General features: G+C 37.3%; 1 protein-coding gene across 1 annotated transcript in view; it reads right to left on the bottom strand.

The window, feature by feature from the left end:
- nrxn3a (neurexin 3a) overlaps positions 1–24,681 on the bottom strand; it is a gene marked incomplete at its 3' end in the record, with an annotated part of 172,585 nt that overhangs the window by 138,213 nt on the left and 9,691 nt on the right. The window contains exons 4-9 of the mRNA XM_079458793.1: positions 12,591–12,794; positions 10,146–10,172; positions 6,635–6,754; positions 5,661–6,042; positions 4,635–4,825; positions 4,375–4,548 (exon numbers count right to left, since the gene is read on the bottom strand). Of these exons, the coding sequence (XP_079314919.1) occupies positions 4,375–4,548; positions 4,635–4,825; positions 5,661–6,042; positions 6,635–6,754; positions 10,146–10,172; positions 12,591–12,794 (1,098 nt within the window). The remainder of the gene's footprint in view (positions 1–4,374; positions 4,549–4,634; positions 4,826–5,660; positions 6,043–6,634; positions 6,755–10,145; positions 10,173–12,590; positions 12,795–24,681) is intronic.

The following is a 24,681-nucleotide window of genomic DNA, read 5'->3' as shown; positions in this document are numbered from 1 at the left end:
CTCACTCAGTAGTCAGTAGCCAATTCAGAGCAAGGGAGCGAGTACGTTCCCCCTGAATTAACCATGTAAATAATACAACGGCACATAAACTGGGTTCGGGTGCAGTTTAAATGTGAAATACAACTGTTAAACCACAAACATACACTTTAGTTTAACAAAAGGAAAAAACAAAGACTGTAAGTGCATTTATTGCGCATCCCAGTGCAACTTCAGCACCATGTCATCATTTAACATAAAATGATTCACCCCTAGTATTTTCTATTAAAATCTTGAGAAGAATCAGAGAGAACCATCCCATTTAACGACTTTATGACAGTTTTCTCTCGTTTTCCATTTGCGCAACAAAATATTTTCATTGCAAAAGTCAAACATCACACTATCTAAACTGAGCCGTTTAAATTCCGTCCATCTGTCAATTCGTGTTGGCGGTACGCTTCTTACTTTTCACGTGCTTCAATATTTCGAGAGTATCGCGATTTAAAACGGGCTCTACAAAATCTTTACATCAGCGAATTAGAGTGGGCAGGGCTACCAGAGGGGGCAAGATGCAATCCATGCCCAGACCTGACAAATGCTGTGATGATAGAGCTGGACAAAGGACGTGGCGACTCTACAAAATTTCAGCCGCTACTAGATTATTAATGATATCTTAAATCAATATTTTTTATTTTGCCTTGTTGTGCAAGCTTGTGCAGAGGCTTGTGCAGAGGGGAACTGGAATCCCCTGGTTAGGCCTTAGGTTTTATTTCTCGCCCAATGGAGTTTTGGGTTCCTCGCCACCGTTTGCATACTGTATTGCACTGTTTGCCTGGCCGAGGGGGCTGCTATAATTTTATGGTTTTATTTAATTAACACTGTATATAGGACTTTTTAGTCTGTCTGATATTTGACCTTTGTTTTGACTTGCATAACCTTACAAAATTGTAAAAAGCGCTATATACATAAAGCTGACTTGAATATATAAATAAAGCACTATAAGGGGTCTGAAATGTGAGCTATGGCCTAACTTGGGAATACCTGAAGTACCCCCCTACGTGACGGCACTAATCCCATCACAGACATCTCGTACAACAGCTGACCCCCTGTATTTATTGATGTGTTTAAAAGTGTATCCTTAGCACTTTGAGACTGTGGGGGGTTTTACTTTGAGAAAGCGAATTATAGGCTAAATTAAATGCTCACAGAAACCATGGTTACGTCTCTAATAAAACTATGGTTTCTTTTTATTTTATATATTATTTTAAAGCCTGCATTAGTGCACTAACATTTCTGGTTTTATTCAAATCCTATATATATTTTTTGCCATCCATAAACCATGGTGAGATTTTAACGGATTCCTATGGACCAGCTTCAACCTCTCTCAGCTGAATGTCCTTAGCATAAAAAAGAAACAGGACAAGATACCGCAAAACAAGATGTGGGGACTTAAATATTCAGGAGGACATGTTTTATTCATGTAATTCTCAGTTGCAATCATCACTTTTCTCAGTTTGCCAATTTCAACTCTAAAAGTACATTCTTTAAGAGGAAGTGAACCATTTTATACCAAGACATTGTTACAGTGAACCAGATACTGTCCGCTTTATGTCTGGGTATTGGAAAAAGTAAGAAACAAACCGACACAAGACAAACAGCAGCTTTCAGCCCAGCTCAAAATGGAATTGAACCTTATATACCTTGTAGATCTGCTTTGGTGAAACCAACTTTGTTAAGCAAGAAACAGAAAAGCGAAAATAATCAAACAGGTAAGAATGTGGTCGATGGCTTCTGTTAATAAAGCAATCGCTTTACTAACTGGACATGCTTTACCATTCTTAGGAAGGGTTTACACTCTTGGGTTATTGCTGGAAAAACAACAAAACTGATGAGTTAATGCTGCATGGCTGGGTACTGTAAACACAGTGTTTAACGAAAGTTACAAATGCTGAGCAAATCAAAGTAAACAGAATGTTGATGGTTGCTCGTAGCACATTATCCGACTGGCCTGGAGATAGTGATGAGAGAAAAGATACTTTTAAAGACTATTTAACACAAAGTTTACTATTCTCTATAACTTTTTTATTTTACCAGCAATGTTGAAATGCTCAAACCTACTATCTCAAAAGCGCATGCGTTGTGTAAGACGCTACCTGTTGCGCGTGCGCACAAAATGCTTAATCACCAATTGCGTAACGTCATCAGTCTACAAAACATTAGCATAGCATTACAAAATGACAATATCTTTATCATAACTTATTTCATGAATTGTAGTGATAGGTCATGTTTAATAAACGTGCGATCTGGAACAATTGCCAAATCATTAAACATCTTCGCTGAAATTACTTGTAATATGTTGTTTTTTGTAGCTTGGAAAATTGAATAATTTCAAAATTAAAGACTCGTACAGGGTTCAACAGTGTTGCAGTAATTCAAATAAAAAGGCGTTCGAAATATTTTGAAACTAAAGATTCATAATGGGTCTGAATAGCTTTTTTAGGGCCTCTGTGAATGCGTCATCACCTCCCCAGGCTAACTTTACCATGAAAATAATTGTTACTTACAGTCAAGAAACATGCAGAAGCTGTTCATTTGCATATAGCATACACTAGTCAATTCCTTCATACTGTAATGGCAAAATAATGTTAAAATGACTTCCAGATGCACACATATGGAAATGATAATAAATGGTAAATGGTTTGCGTAAATCAACACGGATTGCAGTGTAACGTAAGCTTTAGTGTGGCACATAATATGGGGACATTAAATGATCTTGCATTATGAAAAGACAAATGTTCCCCTGAATGACTGCAGCATGTAATCATCGCCTTCCTAAGCAAAGGTGCATTATTGCCATCTGGTGGATGAAAAGCGTCTTTACAACAGAACGGCGCATTCGCCCAGCAACGATTCTAGCAACAATTCTGTTGCCATCATGTAGCCATTCCAAACACGCCTTACAGTTTAACTGTGCAAAGATAGTCATATTTTTCATGCTGGTCTGCGAACATAAAAACCTACTCACGTTCACTTTTGGATGCTGTGCAGGAGAGATAAATGTAAAACACACACACAAAGTTGTTCTATTCATGTATGAAATGAGAAACTGAATTTAGATGATGCTGGATATGTCTCTATCTGTGTCTGAAATAGGACAGATACATCTTAAAGCTCACTTGTGTTGAAAAACCCAAAACTGCATCATTTTGTATCAAGTCAGATCGCAATAATCAAGACAAAGTCATGAGATAATATAACAGCAGCGTTTATAGAATTATATTATAAATATTTAGCTTTTATCAAACGTGATTGTTTCGTTTATTGCCAGATTTTGAACACCGCAGTTTGTGTGTGTGCGTGGGATTTTCCAACACAGACAAATTGACACAATGACTTTCAGGCAACGCAATGTGAAAAATGATACATCAAAAGACCAAACAAATTTAGTTGATACAATTTTATTTTTAAACTTGTTCAAGAACATGTAAACATAACAGGATATTCAACATAAAAGTTAAAGAGACAACGTTGAGATGTGATGAATGAAGGAGCATTCACATGGTGATGAATAAACAAATCATACGAATGTTCATACACAAAGTTGAACTAAAACAAGACATTTCTATAATAAAATAATAAGAGAACAAAAAGTTAAACAGACAAAATAAAACTAAACATACACAACATAATGACGCATGCGTTGATCTAGCGAACATGTTTGGCATTGATCATGCAATATAAGCTTTTCTATAAGTTTTATGTTTATGACTTTTGAAATCTATTTCGCCACTCAACTTCCATTAAATAGTTACATTCATATTTAGTTCTCTGTTCAGAATAGTCAGTCACTTTTTGCAAATTTGGAAAATCCCTTGTACTGATTCACAGTCGGATTATTAAAGGAATTGAAGCATGATATGAAATCAGATGCACAGAGACTTAAATTAAGTACAAAATGCAATTTCACTCTCATTAAATTCTACATTCAAATATTATGTCTTTTCTTTTATAGTAAACTTAAATTTAAACGAAAGCTGTATTCATTTACCACCTTGTTGTTGTAGTTGTTGTATTTTATGGTTTAAGTCAAAAACACATGCACAAAACATTATGCATATTTTTGCAAGACAATACTGCAATGTAAATATTCCTCTAGGGAGGTTTGTACTAAAGCCACCAATTGATACAAACAAGGACTTGGCTGATTCTAAGCATGGCCAATGTGGCCCATAAAAATATTAAGCAGCCAGTGGCCTCAACATAGAGCTGGTTGGGTGAAAGATGTGACAAGCAAGGTGAGAAAGATGGAGTGATGGTTCAGTGAGATGGAGGTGGAGCTACTGTTTGCATTCATGAGAAAGAACGGACTCCTCGAGCTAGAGTTGTAAGACGGTGTACCTTCACATCCTCGCTCGATCTGACCGCTGCGGAATATGGCGTCGTTTATGAGGTCGGGCAGGCGACCGTTCAGATCCACGGATGCCAGACAACCCTTGAAGCCGTCCCGGGAGGCTACGAGTTTTGGCAGGTTGTTGTACATGTTGGGCCCCAGTCCAGCAATGAAGAGGTCACCTTGTCCAAGGCAAGTCAAATATGTTAAAATCACAGCGCGTCCAAATTTATCTGATTGAATGCTTAGGGATTTGTTGTTTATGTACCTTTAAGGTCCAGGTTTTTAGCTCCGTTGACGACCTGGCTCACTGCCTTGGCATCAACTTTCAGTGTGTGGACATTACTGTTGTCTCTAGTGATGACGACATTGTGCCACTGGTTGTCATGAAGAGCCCTATCACTGTTGCCCTTGATGACATTGGGACCGTTTCCGAGGTCAAACACGTAATGTATGTACCTAAAAAAACAAAAAAAGTAAAGGTCAACTCACGGCCAAGGTGCGATAAAAACATGTAAACCCATTAAGCTTGTTTTACATGGCCTTAAGTCGCAATACAATAAACCAATAAGTAATAAAGGAAAACAGCAATTCATTTTTGATATTTATTTGAAGTCTCCATAAAGTTTTCTATAAAAAGTAGTGGAAAATGTTTGTAGACCTCAGAACCAAATTTCTGTATCCAAATGAAATATGTGCAGATTATTTCAGTATGTTAAGTCATGTTACAGACCATCAAGTGTATTTTACAATTTATCCACACATTTCAAAATGTTAGATCTTTCTTTTAAAGGGATAGTTGAAAATAAAAATTATGTCATCATTTACTCATCCTCTTGTCATTTCAAACCAGTATTACGTTCTTGTACGCTTTACTAAGATACTTTTAGGTATATTGGTAGTACAAAACCCTGTTGACTTGCATTGGCTCTGTGTCCATACAATAGAAGTCAATGGGGACCAACGGTTTTTGGTTACCAACATTCTTCAAAATATCTTCTTTTCTTTTTTGCAAAATAAAGCAAAGTCATACACATTTAAAATGTCAAGAGGGCGAGTAAATGATGACAGCATTTTTATTTTTGAGGGAACTAATGCTTTAAGAAATTTTTACTCCAGCTTCACCTAGAAAACTAACAAGTTCCAGCTGTTTTGTGCACATCGCAGTCGGTAAACTCTTTGTTTGTGTTGTCTGATGGCAATATGTGAAATGTCACCTTTGTCCTAAACATACAAAAACTCAACAAAACCAATTTAGCAACAAAGTGACCATTTCCTTGCTTAACATGCTTACCCTTTGACCAGCTCTACAGCGATGAAATCGCTCCCATCCCCGCTGTTAAACAGAATGAATCCGTCCGGAGAGGTGGTCTTGAACTGAAAGAACAGGTGCATGGACGTGTAGGCCTGCAGGGTCGCCAGGCTCAGGTAACTGCCCTTGGTCTTGAACGTCACGGGGTCCGCGATGATGGAACGCATGCCGAAGCGTGCGTTGAGCTCGCAGTAATCGATGTCCCCGTTCTTGCACAGGTCGATGTAGAGCATGCCGTTAAACTTGAGGCTCTGTAGGTGACCGATGAAGCTGGAGGGGATCATGGAGACGAAACGGCGCTCCGTCATCACGCCCGTCTCGATGTTGTGGAACTCTAATCGGGTGTGGTCGCCCACCATCTGACCTACAAACCACAGCGGGTGGGTGGGGGAAAAGAAAAAGAAATGCTGCTATACTAGGCCCTCGAAGAAAAGAACACTGCACTGAACAGGCATAAGAATGCTGTGTGTCAAGACCCTTATTCGGAGATCAAGTCAAGGACTTTTCACAGAGATACTCAATACAGAAACCCCATAGTCCTGCAGTACATTATGTTCTGGTAACAATGAACAATGTTGTTAGATTATAAACTATGTGGCATTTTCATTCGATTTCTGAAAGACCTTGTACCAGCAGAACATCTCTATTTCCACAAATGTGTATTGTGTGCCAAAACTATTTTGATTCTGAATACAGTACTCAAAAGTCATGTATTCAGTCATCATTTACTCATTCTCGTGTTATTTCAAACCTCTCTTTCTATTACTGCAAACCAAAAAGAAGCAATCTAACAAAATGCCAAATTTCAGAAACTGTAAAAGTAATTGAAGCTGTAGAAAATGGATTGTCTGTATGTATCCTGTATGTATTATCGCATTACTCATCTACAGATGCTGACACTGAAGCAAGAAAGAAAAGTCTGTTTTGTCTTTCAGATTAAAGACCAAGGATAATACCTTCTGCTACGTCATCGTCAACCGTTAGCTTGTAGCTTTTGCCCCTCCGGATGACGCGCACAGTATGCCACTCATTATCATTGAGTTTTTGTCCGGCATACAGTGTCTCTGGTCCTTTGCCTGAGAACGACGGTCATGAAACGTTAATGCCAACCTGGTGCCTCTCTGACCAAACCTTTGCTTTGAATGCATAAATGTGAAAAAATATGATAAAATGTGATTCCGACTCTGTCATCGTGGGGAAATAATGTCCCCGGCCCTGTGGAACAAACTGCATCTCTGAACCACTGGGCCCTATGCTTTACAATTTGTGCAGGTCCTATTGATTCCGGCGGTCCTGTTTGCAAAATATGTGTGAATTATTTCAATAAGAGTATTTTCTTACCGACTTTATTTTGTTTGTTATTTGTAGACATTGTCTGTTCGCCTATATATCAACAAAGGCAAGATAATTCATGCAAAATAAAAAGCAGAGGTTTGGTTCAGATGATATTGAATTGTTACACGATAAAACATACAGTGAGTCTCAACAAATATCAATGGTGTTAAACTAGTACTGTGTAAACTAGAACTGTAGTACTGTGTTAAACTTAATAATAAGCTTTTACTCATAAAAGGTCCTAAATTCACTCAAGTACAGAAGCGTATTTGTGTACATTGTTAACTCTAGAAAAAAAACGTATTTTCCTTTTTTGTTTTGAATTAGATGGCTAAATCACACACATTTAAACTCATTTGCATCAGAATTCATTTGCAAGAAAGCTATACTTTTTATGATGTAATACTCACAAAGAACTGAGCAAATGTTGAGGCGAGTTACCACCATTGTGCGGTTTTAGATGCAAACTTCTCTGGAAATTGTGTCACCAACCTAACAGCATGCAGTGAGTTCAATGCCTAAAAACGTCAACTCGCACTGTATATTATTACATCTTGGTGCTATCAAATTTATATTTAGACCGACTGGCACAGCTCAGATTACCTCATTCGCACTAACAATAATTTCGCCTGCATTTATAATATCCAATACTCTCTGCCAAAATGCATTTGTAAAAAGAACAAGCTTAAAGGCCTCTGATAAGCAGATTGTTCAAATGAATGGCATTTTATTGAAACGGCATTGGCTGAAACTGCGTTTTATGGAAACGGCATTGGCGGTCCCGCTTCGATTGCGTCATGCGCTTACCTTGAGCGTACACTTTAATAAAACACGACTAAGTGCATTCGCACGACCATCAGCAAATGGGGTCGTGGGTTCCATCCCAGGGGATTGCACATACTTAGAAAACAAACTGTCTGCTTAGTCAGAAGAACTGATGAAGCAATGACATACTTGTGGATTACGTGCATATTTAGCAGAAAAAGGTTCAATCCAAAGTATCTATCAGCAAACCATTACAATAAAAGGGGATATATAATTTAGGAACAAACATCTATCAAAGAGATATACATGTTCGATAAGTTAGACAGGCATACACTTTAAATGATAATGCATTTGAAGACCCTTCAACATGACTGCTGGTTTAAAGGCTGAGCAATGCATGTTTTAAAACCAACCTGGTCTCATAGGAAATACGTACCTCTGTACACTTTTTGCAGCGCCGAAAAATACATACCATCAGGTATATATTGTATATATATATATATATATATATATATAGAAGATTCGGCTACATATGCTGTTTATCCACAAAGTGAAATTATTCTGAGCGTTCCGAGGCCAAAGAACAGACCTGAAGCGATTCGCTTTCTCAATCCGCCGGAAAACTAAGATCCGTTCCGATTGCGCCATGCGCTTACCTTTAGCGTACACTTTAATAAAACACGATTAAGTTCATTCACACGATAGTCAGCAAATAATACCTGCTGTGGTCACACAACAATAATGTACAGAAGACTCAAAATGTAATGTACAGCTTGAGAAGATTTGGTAAACATTTGAAACTTATAGTTTCACTGTGTCACTGACATGCATTCTTTAGCACAGTGGTTTTCAAACTTTTTCATTGTAAGGCCCCTTTTGTGTAGAGAGCTTCGCTTTGCGGCCCCCAAATAAAGACTTAAAATCGTAAACTTAGTATTTTCATTAAACTAAAAACATATATAGTTATACATTGCTGGAACATCAATTATTTTGCTTAATGATCAATTTCTATATTTTATAAAATACTACAAAATCTGTAGCCCACCTGGATCCATCTTGGGGCCCCCAGTTTGAGAAGCATTGCTCTGGCGGACCAATACAGTTCTGCTCTCTAGCACCCCCAGTGTACTTTAGTGTCTCAAAACTATAGCAATATATACATGTTGGTTTTGTGGCGATGCAAAAAGTGTTTTCCTATAAAACATATTTCCTATAAAAGGCATAAACATGTCTGCTAAAATAAGCAAACTTATTTTTTTACTGAGTAAGATTGCTGACATTGAGAGACACCAAGACCTATTTATGAGTAAAAGCAAAACATAGACTTGCCATAAAAATCACAGCTAAAGAACATTGTACTAGTATTGAAAAGGATATTTTATATTTCTGTTCTAGGAGTCATATACCTGAAATAAACAACTTCTGTTCTGTTCTGTTCTGTTCGGTTATGTTCTGTTCTATATTCTTTATTCTTTTTACACATAAACAATTGCTGGTTTGTTTAATCCTTTGCTTGGGTCAAATCTAGAATGGTTAATATAAATCAAACGTTGGATTTGTCCATATTTGACCAAACCATAGGTTAAAACAACCTAGAATTATAAATGTATTATGCCATACCAATCCAAAATGTACATAAAGTGTTCCTGTGCACATTTTGAAATACACATATAACAGTGCATTACTGGGATAATTCTTTAAATAACTGGTAGTGGTTTGACCTAAAAAAACAGGTAACCCAGTAAACATACAGCATATATAAACAAACAAACATAAACAAGACGAAAACATTATCATTATGTATTTTACATGCTATATATGACGGACTATATATTTGTTATTATCAAAAAGTGTTTCATATGTGGTGACTTTATAATGTGACTTAAAACCTAACTCATCAAATGTAATTATTGCACACAGAAAAAAATATTTAAATAAAATATTACACACAAATATGTATTTTAGCATGCACAAGATGTTTCAAATTTACGCACCGCACAGCATGCAGAAGATTTCTCATATTTATGCACCTGTGTTACTCCCAAATATTGCATTCCTTATAAAAATAAAGTAAATAACCAGACTAAATGTTCAGAATGTATCTCGAAGAACAAATTAAGAGCTTCGATGCTTATAGAGCAGGAAATAAATTCGCACGACAGATAAATTACAGGCTGTCAAAAGCAAGCCATGATTATTAAGTCACCACCACTTCAGAATTGGTAATCGTGAGATTAGGAGAGGTCCATCAACTGACCCTAGATGCACACTCTCCTCAACTTAACAGAGGAAGAAGTACAAGACTTAAGACATTTCTTTCAACATGAGAATCATTAAGAGCAAAATGAAACTTGAGTTTTAACTTACTGGAGTTACAGTTTATCCTGATACAGTCTAGATGGGGGAAAATAAGTGACAGATGAAATTGCATCCTTCAAGGTTACAGCTGCAGACATCCAAAAACAATAATTCCACCCTTCCGGGGACGTCCACATGCAAAGAGGCGGCCATTTTGTAATAATACAAAAGCATTACAGACTGATTTTGCTGCAGTTGTCCGTCATCTGATTTTAAAGAATATTTGACAGACATACGGTAAATAATAATAATCAATTTAATGTATTACTGATTCTGTTAAAAGTAAGCATTTTTACACATTTACAACAAATGTAAAATAACTAATATTCAAGTAAGAAACGAGATCTTAAAATGGCCGCTTGGAGCTCACCAACCACAAAGATTATGCAACCCAGAGCTTTTTTATTTTATGAATGATTTATCGGATCTATCTGCCCCATAGAAACCACACCACCTTATTAGCTAAATATGCTTTAAGCTTTTTACATTTAGCAAGAAGTTGGTGATGGGGCAATTTGAATTTACAATATACTTTATGCTGACTTTATGGTTATTGATTGACATGATACAATGTTTAAAAACTTTAAAATCGTGGTATCATGCTCTGGGTTGGGCTCTGTGTGGCTGGGTTTACCATGTGTCGTCAACCGCAACAGAAAAGTGGGAGCAAACAGCCTCGATCCAATAAGCACCAGCACCGTGCAGTGGCCGCCGTACCTCTACAACTACATCTTCCTGAGTGTGTGTGCTGTACCACTCCAATGAGAACTTAACATACTACGATATGACACACGGGCTGTCCTGGTTGTAAAAGCATAGCCATATAGAGGAACTGTGTCGTAAAATAACTTTAACAGCAAAAAAATGTGTATTTTGGAAAGTTGGACAGTCCTGTGTATTCTAATAATAAACACACACCTGTATACCATAAAGTACAGTTTAAAGATGTTAAGCTGTCAGATTTCTGTGTGTACAGTATGCAGACATTCACGTTGTCTTTTTCAGAGCTGTACTGTATGCATACAGTGTAAGAAGTATGTTGGTCTCTACGTGCAGTGAGGTGTGAGTTGTCACTTTCTTTAAGGTGTCTTTTCTAACAGTAACAGTGTTGGGTCGAGGACTGAGAGGTTCTACCAGCTGCAGGTGAAGCTGAGAGCTCTGTTCTCGGGCTGTTTGCCGACCGGGCCGCAGGCTAAAGGGCCTTTGAAGGGGTGAATACCATCTTTTGACATATCATGGAGAATGTGTGTCAGAAAATCAGGGGGAGGGAGGAATGATGGTGGTGACGTAAGAGAAGGAAAATACCAACCGATGCACAAATGGAACCAACTGAGACAGACAATTAGGTTTGTCAGAAAAGAGTTAATGAAGACATCATCGAGTTGAAAAGATGATAAGAATTAGTGTTGAGTTTGACAGAAAGTCACAACACTTGGGAAGTGTCTGTAATCATAAAAGTTAAGATCAAACAGAAAGATCTTTTAGGCAGTGACTGTCTCAAAGGACGTTTTGCCTTCACTGTGGCAATGATCATGGTTAATATATTTAAAAGATGTAACAAACGTTGAGTCAGTTAGGACTGGGCGGTATGGCGCTGCTATGTACTTTAAGATAATAGAAATGTGTAAACTTAGGCTATAGACTTCTCGACGTTTTTTCCGTAGTATATATTTGCATGGGTATTATTTTTGTCTATTTATATTGCGTACGCGCGAGAAGAATATGGAGGATATGGAGGATGTGACAGGTCAAATGAACTCTCACAGTGTATATACAATCCAAACTTTGAGAGTGTAAAAAAGGACGTCCTTAAAAGTGGCTGATCGATTCTGTATTCAGAGACGCATCTATTACGCGATATGTTTTAGTTTTACTGTCTTTTGTTGTTAACTTAATAATGTAAAGCAGCTTTCACATTTAACGGCAGACTTATTTACTAGTTGTGAAAAATCAAATTTTTTTGTGGCCACTAAATTCAATGTAAAATAATAAAATCAGATTACTTAGTAATTTATTATTTACATACTTAATTTGTCAGATTAATTTAAAACTGCATTACCATGTGGTTATTAAAACAAAACATTAGAATTTAAAGAGCCAAAAAATAACATTGTGATATATATATATATATATATATAATGTATGTATATATATGTTCCGTTATCATGTTTTAAAAATAATCACAGGGTTACTTCGGTCATACCGCCCATCCCTAATATCAATTAGTACCTGACATTTAAGTTAAATTGTATATGTTTAACATCAATATCTTTATAAAAAAAAATCTATTTGAACAAATGTCTGGTGAAGCATGCAAATAAAACAAACGATAAAACACCATCTTATTAATGAGGGCAATGTGGATGGAGTCAAGAGTGGCTGGAATGATGAACATAGAGAAAGAGAAATAGAAAGGCACTGCATCCTGAAGGAGGAGGGGGTTATATACAATACCTAAGTTGACCGTGAGTTTGACGCGACTTCCGTCCAGCTCCAGCCGAAGAGTATCGGCGGAGTCGCGGGAGGTGGTGGCCATGAGCAGGCCGTATGCCCGCTGAGACATGAAGCGCAGGGACACGTCCTCCGCTTCAGTGTGCATCACGGTTGGCATCACCACCTTCATGTACATGCTACCGTCATAGCTCAGGATGGACGCCTCTGTGTACAAAAAACATAAGAGCATCTTTAGAGGACTGAGAAAAGCAAGCTTTCGGATTCGGTCGAGAAAAAAACAAGACAAAGAAAAAGCAAATCACTTTTTTTCTATGAAACACAGTTGTGCATACGAATCACGAGCAAGACCATTTCAAGTTGACCTTAAAGGGAAGTTGACCTTAAAGGGTTAGCTCATCCTAGTATAAAAATTCTGTCATCATTTACTCACCCTCTTGTCCTTTTAGACCTATATTTTTTGAAGATATTTTGAAGTCAATATATACTGCAGTAGACAAAACATTAAAACATATCTTCATTTGTGTTCTGCACAAGAAAGTCATACAGGTTTGAAATGACAAGATGGTGAGTAAATGATGACAGGATTTACATCTTTGGGTGAACAGTCCCTTTAACACTTTTAAGGGCTCAATGGGACTATTTACTGTATTTTTAAAAAGGGTGCATATGTATTTATTTTGGTGGAATGTGACTAAAACATAGCAAATTGAGTTCACATGGCATGTTTCAGCCTCCCACAGGTTTCAGGGCACTAGCTCAACAGGTAAATTAACAGTTTTGTCCTGTCATGGAAAAAGTTGCACACTTCAGCAAGCTGCCACACACCCGCCCAGCCAGGCACATTTCTACGGGACTGACAGACGCAGCGATGCTGTCTCTCTCCATCCTGAGCCTGTAACTGTCATTCACTTTATTGAAAAGTATCACAAAAGCCAGCCAGGCATTACATGTCGGCTTTGGCTCCATGGGTTTTAGCAGGTCCGGGCGTGTTGAATGAAAACGAAAGACAATAAAGATGGAATTTGAAGCGACACGGCATTGTCTAGGGTAAGGTTTTATTGTGTAAAGCAATTCTTCACCTCTACTTTTTGCACCATATCAAACAAGGATAGTAAGATTATTACCCTAGGGTGACCATACATCCCGGATTTCAGATGTGTCCTCCGAGGTTGCGTGTGTCGACTGCATAACTCATCGAGGTTCTCACATTTCAGTTAAACCTTTTTATAAAATTAACAATTCTCTAAAGACATATAATCATTGTTTCACCTTGAAATCTAACTTGCTTTTCTGAAATAAAACCTGAAATAATAAACCTCGATGACGTATGCGGTGGACAAATGCGACCTCAGCAGGACGCGCGTCCCATGGCGTGTCCGGGAACAACGGCACGTTTGGTCACCCAGCCAAGATTATATGTTGAAAGAGAAAAAATGAGAGACCTGGATCTTAAACAGACACATTACAACAATTTTGTCACAAATAAATGTTTCAAAAATACCCTGCTGAAAAAAACAATACAAATCCAACGGGAATCATTACAGAAATTATAATGATTTCCAATAACAAAATCATTTTGAACCATGAGCATTTTCCATTAAAACCAATAAAAAAAATGTGTAGTGTGTTTTGGGCATCATCATTCCAGTAGACACCATTATAGTTTCGATTAAAACCACTACAACTCCCATTATAACCATTTAATCCAAATTTTCTATTGTGTTTTGGGCAAGGTTATATTGCTTTTTTTAAACAAACACAGCTAAAAAGGGAAAGGGAATGCATATATTCCTTTACTGTGAATGACTTACTATCGTTGCATATGAGCCGCTGACAAACTCTACAATTACACATGCACAGATCAATATGTCATTATGTGCGATTAGCTGCTTTTCAATCCCGCCTGCCTGTGGCCGTGCCAATTTAAATTTCACACGGCACCTCGAGTGGAGAACGAGAGAAAAAAATTGAGGCCACACTTGCCATTAGTATAGACAGAGAGAAAGATGATGGGACTAACCTCAAGACAGTATCTGACGATTAACTCTGAGTGAAAGCATATCAAAATGATTTTGCATCAATGTTATTGAGCAGCGTGTTGATGCGGGCGGACAGAAACATGGCACAGAGGACATGGCAGAAGTGACAGTCCACTAAAGGGAAGGAGATCTTCAGAGGGTGGCACTGTGTCACAATGGAGGGCCGATGTTACACAACATCACGCGGTCTGACATTTTGAGAGAGTGTGTGAGATTGGATACACTGCCGTTTAATCTGCCGTAAATGCGTTTCGGAACACGTGAGGGCACCCGTTGGCCGTGCCTCGCCCCGTTTCCCCCCATAAGAATGAAAGCGGTTCACAGAGCTGTATTAAAATGCCATCCGACATTTCAGCACATTAATTAAGGCCTGCTTTTGTTTTCCCATATAAATAATAAACACAGAACTTATTCAATCACATGCCCGAATAAAACAGTTCATGAAAGTCAAATGAGCTGCAAAAAAGCATTACTCAAGGAAGAGGCTAATTCAATAAATAAAGAGCTTTAACTGACGTCCCATCTTACTAATTGATGACTGAATAGATTTTTGTTCTCTTCGCAGATCTGCACTATACGTTTTTGTCGGCTGCTATAAGTGCTATTAGTAAGCATTAAGGTCTTGCATTAATACATTTGAGTATTTGTGCATGTTCAAGAGGATGAAAATGGCTTTTATTTTATTATTATGCAGACAGTTTTAAGACCTCATGCCAATTTGGAGACTGCGTGGACTACAATGTATGTACTTTTATAAAATTATATGTCATCCAGCAGGAGCAGGACTGTACTGTATAAGTTAACAAAAACTATCAAATATGACATATATAACATAAATATACGATTTATACCAGAATCGACCCACAATTTAAAAAATCTTTTATTTATATATTTGTGCATGCACAGCCTTAAATATTAACACTCACCAAGCAGCGGATGCATGTAAAATGAAGCTTTGTTTACTATCGAGTAAATAACACTCAACTTAAACCACTTTAGAAAGAAAATAAGTACTTCAAATTTAATAAATCATATTTATAGCTCATAAATGTTCTTAGTTTATCAGTCATTGGCAGATGTGGCACCAAGTTTATGAAGCCTGCATGCATCTGCAAGCACATACAGTATTATGTTTAAAGTCCCTTGCTTGAGGCATATAGGCACACGTCTGTGTCATAATGTTTCGATTAACCCGGACGGCTACGGCTCTGGAATACAAATGTATTGATTTTGTTTGTAATATTGAGCGAGCACAGGCGGCTTAATTAAGGTGTGTCTGCGATATGATCTATCATCATCATCATCTACACAGCGCAGAGGGACCGGGATGACCCGTACCCGGATCTGTCTCAATGACATAATGAGAGAAGCATCAGATATCAAAAGCCAATCAATGTTCATTAAACTGTCAGTCTTCCTGTTGTTCACCAGCAAACCAGAAGCCCAAACTGAGGATGACAAGAGCAATAATGCTGGCAGCAATCGGACCTTTTCCCCGTGAGCCCATCTGATGGGCAATTCTTCAAAACAGATGAGGCACTGCCTCTGTCTTTTGCTTTTTGATTCAGTCTCTTAGCTCCTATCATCTCCCGTGGCGCACCATGCCGCAAATTAAGATGTAAAGAGAGGTATTTTTTCCATGTCTGCCATCTAGCCAATTCAGATTTCAGGTCATTCCTGATGACACCCTGCAGCCTTGTATACTAAAACAGACTCAATACAACTCAGTTTTTAGTATTTCATCCTATCAAACACGACCCTTCCTGTTATAAGCAGACCAGTGTCTCACAATCTTTGACATAATGAGCATCAACTTTTGATAACAACCATTAATGGTTTCAATTTTATGTGAATAAATCAATGTCGTATTTTTACAAAATGTTCTTTGTATGATGCAGTCTGATTTTATAAAGAAAACAGTAAATCACAACAAAAATGACTTTACATGGGTTTTCACAGATGGGTCACAAATGTTTCTTTCAATCAAACCAAATGCAATTATATACTGTAACAACTGGTTCTATATTTCCCAAAGTGCATCAGCATGACACTGTATTTTACCCTTAAAGGGACCGTTTACCCCAAAATAACAATTCTGTCATTCACTTAACCTCGAATCGTTTCAAATCTGTGTCATTATTTTTGTTCTGAGGAACACAGAAAGATATTTGCAAGAATCCTTTTTAACAGTTCTTGGCCACCATTGACTACACTAGTAGGAAAAATTACAATGGAAGTCAAACGTGCCCCAGAACTGACAAAATCTCCCTTTTCGGGTAAATTGTGCCTTTAATATGGAATATTTTCAATTTATAAGAGAAATGTTCAAATAAGAACCATTTTAACCGACCTATATTTTACATACAAGAAAAGGATCAATTGTATCCACTGTAGTATACTGTAAGTCAAAAGAAGAGTTTACTGTCAACAACACTGTACTTAAGGCAAAAAGACGGGTAAACAATTTCTATTTCTTTCTACAGTGGAAATGTAACTGCCCTTGGGATTGAATGGGACTGTGGAAGTGACACTCCTCACCTATCACATCTATCACAGGCATCTAAATGGACAAATGAACACCGAAGAGCTCTTCACTATTATATAGAGAACGCTAGTGTATTACACTCTCTGCCTTTGTGGATTGAACAACGATGTCTTAACCGCACGCAATCATGTGTGTCCCCAACGGAAAATAAATGATTTACAATAGATATACATTGGTTAAAAACAGAGAATGCGTTGTTGTATCTCAATGACATTTTCATCTCAATAATTTGAACAATTAAATCTGATCCTTTAACTCAAAACTTCTCTTATGAATACTATGAAACTGAATAAATATGCAGGCAATTGCATCTGTCCTTAAAATGTCCTCTATCTTTCAAGCGGAGAAAAGAATCACTCAAGTGCCACTAGATGGAGGCAGATGCCGCATTATATCAATGTCCGTCATAACACTGCAGTGACGTTTGCACAATTAACTTTTAAGCAATATTAAACACTTTAAGTCAAACTTAAATAATCCTGACACCGTAAACAATCAACAATCTTAAAGAACCTCTGCAATCCATGTATAGCACCCAGGGTTAGATAATGTTCAGGTTGTGATGCAAAACCATTTCAAAGTGCAAATCAGTTCCCACGCTCCAGAACAGACTGGTGCGGGGCAAGATCGGTTTATAGTGAAACCCTGAGGGGGGTTTCGGACACCCGCGGTTGCAATAAATACAAAGTGGAATGTAGCTATACTGCAGCAACAATTTGAATAATTTAAAGCGACGCTTAAAACGAGAGTAGGCACATCCTCCTCTGCTCCTCCCTACACCGCAACAAAAGGATTTACTCCGTTCTTTTTCCGCTGCGATTGTGGAAGCTGCTTGCGGACCACTCTCCTCTGCGCTCATTTTGCTTCAGCGGCGGATTAGAAACAGTTCAACAACTCTCCTGCCACTGAAAATATCAGTCAGTTTTCACCCGTGGAGCTGCCACGCTTAAAGCAAACCCTCAAGGCCCTTCATAAACTCATCTGGCTACTTTCCTCCTTTTCTTCCAGTTCGCTTTTCTTTGGGTCTATTTTTGTTTCCTTATTGGCAGGACGTTCCTAGGGGCAAATAGGCCTACAAAGGAAGAATCACGATATATATATTATATTGCTTCTCCTAAATAGCAATGACATCAGAGACAAATGAAGATTTTCGCTTTTGTCTCTTGGGAAAAGCCCCAACCTGTTCCACTGTTTCCAACAAAGACAAACTGTGCAAAACTAATTTCTCATGAAATTCTGAAAAAAGATCAAATAACCTGATGCTTTCATCTTATACGTCACACTGTAAATAAATTCCATAATATCAACAGTGACTTACTGGCAACAAAAAGCCAGCAAACGTCGGTATTGTAACCACAGTAAAATTACAACTTACAAGGTAAAACTAATTACGATAGTTGTTTATAAATAACACTAGAGCATTAAATAAGTTCTCGTGAGAAATAGAAACAAATTAGAACATTTTTGATGTACAATAAAAGCTGATAGCAAACCTTTTCAAACTATTTTTTGGTGTGGGAAAATGAAAACCTAAAACGAATTGCGCTATAGCACAAAAATGGTTCTTGGCTGGTAAATATAGGGGAACCACTTTTATAGGAACCATATTTTGGTGCTTCAGGGGTTCTTCAGCAGTTCTTTGGGATGACTGAGGCGCTATATAGAACCGCTGAAGAACCATTCAAGGGCTTAACATGTTCTTTATGTGGAAACGGTGCTAGATAGCACCTCGGTCACCCCAAAGAACCACCGAAGAACCTCTGAAGAACCACCGTAGAACCACAGAAGAACCACTGAAGAACCTCTGAAGAACCACAGAAGAACCACAGAAGAACCACTGAAGCACAAAGAGATGGTGCTATATAGCAATAAAAGTGGTTCCCCTATGATTTCAAGCAAAGAACCACTTTTTGTGCTATATAGCACCATTTCTTTAGCCTCAAAGTGTTTTAGGCACATTTTTCCTCTATTGCACTTTTGCTTTCCACAGTTTAATGTCTTATTTTGAATTCTTAGGGGAAAATAGCAAATGATAGTGCCTGGCACATATTACTATAGAAACTGTGAGACAGGCCCGGTTTCACCTCACGAAAGCCCTTGAACAACAATAATACATGAAGGTTTTGGAGGTTGCCAACACCTACAATCTGAAAAATTCAGTCTTCTAAAAGGATGTTAGCTGGATTATCATTGGGCACTCTTGCTCCTCTAACCAGCAGTGATGGGGAGAGAGAGACCTGGCCTCCTGCACCTCCATGCATGGAAATAATAAAGAAAAAGTATTGATGTAAAAGGAGATTCTGTGGAGTGCTCTATGATGACTACTTACCATGACATATAGCCAGCCTAAATTTGTGATGTCATAATACTCTTTTGAAATGCTGATTACTATTCAGTGAATTGAAAGTATGCAGTCTCGATTGGCCAGACTTTGAGCATCAGCAGAAGTTCGGTTGACACGGCAGCAAATCCTACTACATGTGACCAACATGTGAAGTGACAAACCAAAGCATATTTCTAAAAGGTGTGGTAAACGATGTGGTTTAATTATATTTGCAACTTCTGATGGTCTCTCAAAACTCGGAATTTCTTTAAAGATTGATCTTGCAAACTAACACATGAATACACATCGATGGGATCAAGTAAATATGTTTTAATATAAAGTACCAGCATCATCAATTACACACGTGTAAAATGTGTATTTTAAAAGTCCATTCCTACATTTGTAAACCTAAGAAAACAATAAAATATAGTATGACAAATAATAATATTTTAATTCTAATAATAATTTCGTATAATAAAAAAAGAAAGATAAAATCTCAAATAAAATACAGCCGCTGAAAAACTATGAGACCATTTAAAAAAATTTTAGTTTTTGAGAATTTACTACGTGCGTTTAGGAACAATTGTCATTTTTGTTTCATTCTGTGACCAAATAACAATATTTCTCCCAAATATTAATTATTAGTTCTATTCACTTTCAGAAATGAAAATGGGAGAAACAGGTCAAAATAACAGAAAAGATCCTCTGTATGTTTTAGACCTCAAATGCTGCAAAGAAAACAAGTTCATGTATGCAATATGCATTATATGCATTAAGCAATACAACATGTATGTTTATGTGATATCCTTTTTTATTACTGTTTTCATGTGTAATGCTGTAAGTCTTTCACATTGCTGTTAGATGACTGTATGTCACTCCTGTTGAAATTCAACGGACATGGACAGGAATGACCACAGTACATATAGAAATGCTTCTTAAATGAAACTTTGGAATGGTCTCTTAACTTTCTCAAGGCTGTATATCTGAAAATCATCCTCACATTTGTGTGGCAGATGAATTGATATAACCAAGAAAAGCTTCAGCTCTTATCACCGTGGCCTGTCTGTGCTAACTCAACAAACCAATATTCTTCAGTCTGCTTGTTTCAACAATTATTCAAGTCTGCATGATAGATATGAGCACAGAGACAAACAGGAGGAAAAAACAACTGTAGCTTATTTTGCATAGAAATGTGGCTTCTCTATTTCTTCGAAAACTGAAACAAAGTCATTTGCCACAACAGAAAAATCATTATTGTCGTTTCCGTTCGTGTTTGTGCTAAATCACAGACCCGGAAATATTTCTTGTACAGTAAACAAAACACTATTATCTGTCTATAAAAGGAATGTAGAAGCTACAGGAATTCATATTACATGCCAGATGACCGATTAGAAAAATAATTTTTAGAGGAAAGAGTTTTGTTGTTCTGCCCTGTTGTTTTTAGGTTTCAAACCTAATAAGAAAAATGGTGTGTCTTCAACCAGATTACACAAGAAATATGTTTGGAATATATTTTTTGCATATTTAGAACTCTCTCTGCTGAATAATGAATCACAATGCTTTTAATCGTGATACAAAGTCATCGTAAATGTAGGATAAATATGCAAAAAATATAAAAATGTTACATTTACACGTAATTTAGTTCATTCAAATGTTCATCAATCAATAATGTTCAATGAATAAATAATATATATTCTTCAATATTCTGATCAGAATGACCTCTTCTTCCTAGACCCAAGAGGTTAAACCGTAGTGACTCTGGGTGAATAAAATCTACATTTATATTTATACATTTGGCAGACGCTTTAATCCAAAGCGACTTACATCACATTATACTATACAGTACATTATTTGAGTATGTGCAATCCCCTGGGATCGAACCCATGACCTTGACGTTGCTATCGCCATGCTCTAAGAAATTCCCTCCCTGTGTAAAAACATAACTTGAGGACAAGAAAGCCACTGAGTAGCATGCTCCCTGTGGATGACCAACACAATTTAAAATATCAAAAACTGTAGTCTAAATACATAAAAGGTGCAGTACATCCCTCAGGCGGCAGGTGAGACCGACTCTACCCTCTCCTGACGGAATGACATGTTTTGTACTCTCATGTTGAATATGTTCAATTGATGGAGTTTGATATGTCAACACACTGATGCATCTCACAAAGAAAGGAATCATTTTTACCGGGTCACCAAATGAAGAGCTACAGAAAATGCAGACACACGATTCTCTTTCACCTCCGACTGGATGTGCTTGTGTACCGGGGCCAAATGAATGCTGTTGTTAGAGGATCACTGATTGGCCATTCAGCTTGATTAGAGACTTTTCAGAGAGAGATGTGAATGATAGGGAGGGACAATCTGCAGAATATGAGCTGATTTCTTGAAGCTGTGAAATCAGGAAGATTGCTGGGGAAAGAGCGAGGGGAGGGGCATAAAACAGGGTTTCGAGACAACTATGAAATCTTATCCTGCCGTGTTTCCTCTTAACATCTGACTGAATGTGTCGATCCTCATCCTCACAAAAACAATATTTCTATCTCAACTATATGGGCATGTTTGAGCGTCTACTGTATGTGTGCGAGCGATTTGAGGGTGCGTATGTTAGTCCATACAGTGGCACTATAATAAAAAATGTTTTTAAAGAGTTTTAAGATGATGAAACCGTTCACAAGTTGTTTAAAATAAGACAAAAAGTACTGGGGCACTTTTACGAAACACATTTACGAAAATATAACAGTTCTCTCACAAATTGCCTGCATGCAAGATGTCCAGTATATGTCTTCCTTTTGTCAGTTACACATAAACAAATAATTGTATTAATATTATTATAAAATGATTAAGAAAAGTAAAGCTATTTCTTAAAAACGTGGTTCTGATATTATGCTATCAAATAATGCGAAGACCTAAGATATCATCACGTTTTCACTTCTTTGTCGAATGAGATAGTGTATTTACAAAACGCGCTCTGTAGAGCAGTTTGTCCCTTTAGGGCTACTGTAGAAACAAAATGGAGAATTCCATACAAGGGGACCCTACGGTGTATATGGATAGAAATAGCTCAATCTAAGGTATCAAAAACATAACGCTTCATTGTGTAAGGTCTTTATACACCTCTGAACACATAGTTGAATGTGGCGGGGTGAAAATGGGACAGGTTCTGAACACATAGTTACATGTATGTATATTGCATTTCTGTCAATAGATGCTCCAAAAATTACACATTGGACCTTTAAAACATAAAGCCATGATTCACACTGACAAAATAAAGAAGTATTATGTACTTTTTTATTTGACATATTCAAGAGGAAAAAGACAAATGTTTTAGCTGTTTGTTTTCTATCCTCCTAGTGGAATATTTTAAATAAAACTTTTGTGAGTGCAAATCATTGCTTTATGTATTAAGTAAATGAACAGATTTATGTACAAAAAAAGCTTTTTTGTTTAGTTTGTGTGTGTATAAGCTGTACAAATCTAAAGTTTTTTAAATTGCATGTACTGTATGTTCGTGAGTTTGGAGTCATACCCCAATCATTGGGCCTTTTACAAAGTTCCTCCTCCTCATCATGTCAAAAAAAGAGAAATGGAAGCAATCAAAAGAAAAGACAACCTGAGGAAATAGAAAAATCACTGACATAATTACCTAGATTAGGCTTGAAAGAGTAATTGCAAGATAAACCCTCACGGATGTCAACTCTACGTGCTTTTTGTGGCTTAATCAGAGACGCTACAGTATCAAATCAATGTATGCTAAAAGCCTTTGGCGCTAAAACGGGGAAGTAAAACTGGAACGTAAAAGAAAACCGTAGTGCCCTACTGAGGGACACTGTAGTCTGTGTTATCAAGTTTTACACTAATCGCTAAGGCCTCTGTGTCACATGGGCTTCATTGCGAAAAAGTTTGGAAGAAATGCAATATTGACAAAGATGGAAAAAACCAACCCTTGGAGAATGGAAGATGTGTGTAAGTAGTTATTTGTAAGTGTCGTTAAGGGAACCATAGCTGTAGGGTTCAGGGAACTCTCTGGAAAATTTAGGGTCCTGGCTGTGGGGCTCACTGAGGCCAGCCCAGCATAGATGATCTTCACACTGCCTGAATCAATAGCAATTAACTCAAACGCTACACCCAGCGGTGCTTACAAAAGAACCAACGTTCCCAGTATACCCGGCCTGCAACGTATGAACGCACCGCGTGTGGACATGTACAAGTGATATTAGCAATCCGCATGGCAAGCCATGCATTTGAGCAAAATATCTGAGCCAATTATAAACGTATCAGCTCATAGCGCTATCGTCCGATCTGGTTATTTAATTTAGCATTACTGAGGCATGACCCGCTGAGGAACTTTTGTAATGATCAGGGCCGTTCGCACGGAAATGAGGTTATGCATTTATTAACCAAACAAACTCATTTTCTACATTAATGACTGACAGGATTAATCTGCCAAATGAAATCTCAGCACTAAATTGGCAAGGCACATCAGACGATGCGGTAAAATGAATTCAATTACCATATGAAAACACATTTTACCTCTGTACACAGTATTACTATATTCTGCCGTGAGTTACATGAAGCATTGCCGGGTTGTGAAAACCACCCATATACAAACCACAATTCTGAAAAAATGGGAAAACTAAAACTAGTTTTGACCTTTCTTTTTGTCTATTTTTTGTGTTGCATTCAAATTGTGATATTCTTAAGAACGGCTTTACTATTCTCTACCCTCTAACTCTCTATCTCTATCTATTCTCTATCTAGGATATACAGTATGATGACCTTGACAAATCGTAGCTGAAAGAATTTGGACGAATTCAGTGTTCTTTAAAATATAATTGATTCCAATCAAAAACACAAAATGGACATTAGAACATATACATTTTTTTAATGTTTCAAGTATGTTCACTTCTGTATGATAAAAACGGCCTGAATAAACAGAACTAACCAATCCACGGTTAAATTCACAAACTCATTTTCTAACAGATGTGACACAAATTGAATCAAATAAGAGCTTAAACAATATCCGCATGACAAATGAATAGCTAAATCAGGTGCTATTTCCATTCTCGCGATTGACACAAATAACATCTGTAACCGCAGTGACTGACTAAAGTATCACATGCTATATGGCAACTTCTAAAACTGCCATCATGCAGTTACATTTCCACAATATGAAAAACAAGG

Source organism: Barbatula barbatula (assembly GCF_947034865.1).
Source record: "Barbatula barbatula genome assembly, chromosome: 6".
NCBI classification, from domain to species: Eukaryota; Metazoa; Chordata; class Actinopteri; order Cypriniformes; family Nemacheilidae; genus Barbatula; species Barbatula barbatula.
The sequence above is the reverse complement of the archived record's forward strand: the minus strand, read 5'-3'. Positions and strand labels throughout refer to the sequence as shown.